The sequence below is a fragment of the Myotis davidii genome, unplaced genomic scaffold (assembly GCF_000327345.1).
Source record: "Myotis davidii unplaced genomic scaffold, ASM32734v1 scaffold67, whole genome shotgun sequence".
Lineage (NCBI taxonomy): Eukaryota > Metazoa > Chordata > Mammalia > Chiroptera > Vespertilionidae > Myotis > Myotis davidii.
This window is the reverse complement of record NW_006298521.1, coordinates 1,454,116-1,457,590: the sequence shown is the minus strand read 5'-3', so window position 1 is coordinate 1,457,590 and position 3,475 is coordinate 1,454,116. Positions and strand designations below refer to the sequence as shown.

At 59.6% G+C, this 3,475-nt stretch overlaps 1 protein-coding gene across 1 annotated transcript in view; it reads left to right on the top strand.

Annotated features, from left to right (window-relative positions):
• The window catches only part of ARHGAP8 (Rho GTPase activating protein 8), a 41,701-nt gene that overhangs the window by 33,792 nt on the left and 4,434 nt on the right, over window positions 1–3,475 (top strand). The window contains exon 10 of the mRNA XM_015570741.1: window positions 276–359. Coding sequence (XP_015426227.1) covers window positions 276–359 — 84 coding nt within the window. The remainder of the gene's footprint in view (window positions 1–275; window positions 360–3,475) is intronic.

Here is a 3,475-nt window from a genome sequence, read left to right as displayed (position 1 = left end):
AATATTAAAAAAAAAAAAGAAGTTACCCCAGGTGAAGCCTTGGCCACCCCCAGGCCTCCCCTGTGTCAGGTGCATCTCCGGTGGCGCCCTTGACACCGCGCTTTTGGTTTTATTATTCCTGCCACTCATTGGCCACCAGACCACCTGCTGCCTGAGGCCGAGGCTGCGTCTCCCTCGGCGGGGCCCTCGGTCCTGCTTCCCCCGAGGTGGGGCGAGGACCAGAGCCCCGTTGCAATCCCCCATCGAACCCAGGTGACACTGTTGCTGTCTCTTCTCTCCCCTCAGCCTCAGAGACAAAAACCAAGGTGAACTCATCCCCCCGGTGCTGCGGTTCACGGTGACGTACCTGCGGGAGAAGGGTGAGTGGTGTGGGCTCCGCCGGGGCCGTGAGGGCTGGGGGTGCCCTCCCCGGGAGGCCCGCTCCGGTCCTGAGCGCCCAGGCCTGGGAATTGGAGGAGTGGGAGCCCGCACAAGGCTGGTGCCCAGGCTTGGATGGGCTCAGGCACATGGCTCCAGCTGTGGGCTCTGGACCCGGACTGTCTGGGTCTGAATCCTGGCTCCACGGTGTCCTAGCCGTGTAGCCTTGGGCCTCTGTTTCCTCATCTGTGCAATGGGTCAGTAGCAGTGCCTGGTTCTCAGGCTTGTTGAGGGGCCTCCATAGCAGGGACTCCTCTGACCCGACAGGTGAGCCTGGTGTGCAGACCCCGTTGGGCGCTTGGGGACTTGGCACGCTGAGCCTTGTGGCTCCTCCAAGACCCCGGAGGCCAGACCCAAAGTCAGGGAAGGTGTGTGGAGGCTGCTTTGATCCTAACAGGAGGGACGGGAGGGGTGGTGGCCTCCGGCAGGGGCTGGGACAGGTGCTGCGTGTGCGTGTGTGTGTGCATGCGTGTGTGTGTGTGTGTGTGTGTGCACGTGCGTGCCCCAGGACCTGTGCGTTCAGTCACACAGACAGCGCCTCCGTGGCTGGAGGGCCTGCGTGCCGTTGGAGCTGTGTCCGCTCTGACTAGACGCCATTCCTCCCACGTCCTTTCGGTCGTGTGTTTCAGGAGGGGACGAAAGATAGCGCATGAAGACCAAAGTCAGAAACTGTGAAAGGGGTGTCTTTTTCTTTCATGTAGCTGCTCCTTTATTCATTAAAGACAAACAGAAAACCCACACATGAACCCAGCCCACCGTCGGGGCTCAGTAGCTACTTGCTGCGTGAACATGTGAATTGAGCGCTTCCTCATTGGCGCCCCAGGCACTTGGTTACCACGGTGACCGCAGCACAGGGTCCCGCCTTTTGGGCTCAGGGTGGCTGATCTCTGCCTTGCCTTCGGGGATGAGCTGGTCGGAGATCAGGGGCCTGAGCTCTCACACTGGAGTCCCTGCTGCGGCTTCCCTGCTGTGTCACAAACCACCATGAATTATGTGGCATGAGATAGCATGAATGGGTTATTTTTTTTTTAAATATATTTTATTGATTTTTTACAGAGTGGAAGGGAGAGGAAGAGAGAGTTAGAAACATCGATGAGAGAGAAACATTGATCAGCTGCCTCCTGCACACCCTACTACTGGGGATGTGCCTGCAACCAAGGTACATGCCCCTGACTGGAATCGAACCCAGGACCTTTCAGTCCGCAGGCCAACGGTCTATCCACTGAGCCAAACCAATCAGGGCTGGGTTATTTTTTAAAATATATTTGTATTGATTTCAAAGAGGAAGGGAGAGGGAGGGAGAGAGATAGAAACATCAGTGATGAGAGAGAATCATTGATCGACTGCCTCCTGCATGCCCCCTACTGGGGGTCAAGCCCACAACCTGGGCATGTGCCCTTGACCAGAATCCAACCCGGACCCTTCAGTCCGCAGGCTGGCGCTCTATCCACTGAGCCACACCAGCCAGGGCTTGTAGGTGTTATTTTATCTCAGTTTCTGAGCTCAGAAGCCCAGGCACACGGGGCCGCTCCCTGCTCAGGACTCACAAAGCTGAATCCAAGGTGTGGGCGTGCACCTTCCCGCCGGGCTCCGGGGCAGCCTCCACGTCCACATGCACTCAGATCGCAGCCAAACCCCATTCGTTGTGGTTGAACTTCTGAGGAGCCTGCTTCCTGGCCGCCCGCCCGCCACGGGCCTCTTCCTGTCTCGCTTGCCTTGCTGTGTGGCACCCCCACCAACGGAGCCCTGGGCACGCACGGCGTCCCTGTCCCCGGAATCCACACTCCTTTTGCCAGGAGGAGCCTGGTCCCTTTTTAAACGACCGCCTGATGAGGTCAGGCCCACCCAAGCTCGTCCCCCTATTTCAAGGTCAACTGCCTTGGACCTAAGTTCCACCTACAAAGTCCCTCCATGCAGCACTGTGGCCAGTGTTGGACTGAGTGCTTGGGCCCAGGAATCTGGGGGCGTCCGAGAATTTTGCCTCTTACAGTCACTCAGCCAAAAACAGAGAGGGACTAGCCCCCCAGGCAGAGGGAGTAGCAGTGGCTGAGGCCAGGAGGACGATGGGGCCGGCTGGAGGCTGGAGAGGGGTTAGAGCAGCAGGGGGGCGGGGGGAGAGTGTGGCCAGACCAGCCGGGTCCGTGGTAACGACGCGGGGGAAGCTCTCCTGGCTGACGAGGACTGGGAGGGGCACCCACGGGCGCTGGTCAGAGTTGGACTTCCACGTTGAATCTCCCTCAGCTTCAGAATGGAGGCAGCTTGAGGGGGGGAGGTATGAGGGTCTCATCTGTGAGACCCTAAGTGGGAGTCACCACCTACCTGGGCAGTAGAAGAGTCCTTCATATGTGGCTCATGGGTTGGGCGCCTGGAGTCTTATATTTTACCAGAGGCCCAGCGCACTGGGGGGCAGGGCACCCCTCAGCCCAGCCTGCGCCCTCTGGGGGAGCGGGCCTAAGCAGGCAGGCGGACATCCCCCGAGGGGTCCATAGTGCTGCCTCATAGGCGGGAGCGGCTCCTGCCACTGCCACTGCACTCACCAGCTGTGAGCCCAGCTGCTGGCTGAGCGGCGCTCCCCCTGTGGGCGCATTCTGATCACCAGGGGGCAGCTCCTGCGTCGAGTGTCTGGCCCCTGGTGGTCAGTGCGAGTCATAGCGACAAGGCATTCCTCTGATGGATTTGCATATTAACCGTTTATATAGGATTTCATTTTAATTAAATTTGAATTTAAATCACATGCAGCGACTGGCTGCATGCTAGACACTCATGGGAAGAAAGGGGAGCAGAGCACTGGAGGCTCCCGGGTGCCTGGTGTGTACGCTCCCCGCATCCCTACTGCAGCCTCGGCGGCAGGGCCCGAGGCCTCACCCCGCAGCCGAGCGGAGGCCTGGCCTGACTTTAGTGCCGGGCCCTTTCCCGTTTCCCTCCTGGGGCACGCGGGTGGGGAATCGGTGGGGAATCGGTGGGAATACGGAAACATTGGAGTTGAGAGGAACGAATGAAGGCGGGGCAGTAGGGGGGGGCGGAGAACCAGCCTGGAGGGGGTCCCCTGGCAGCCGCG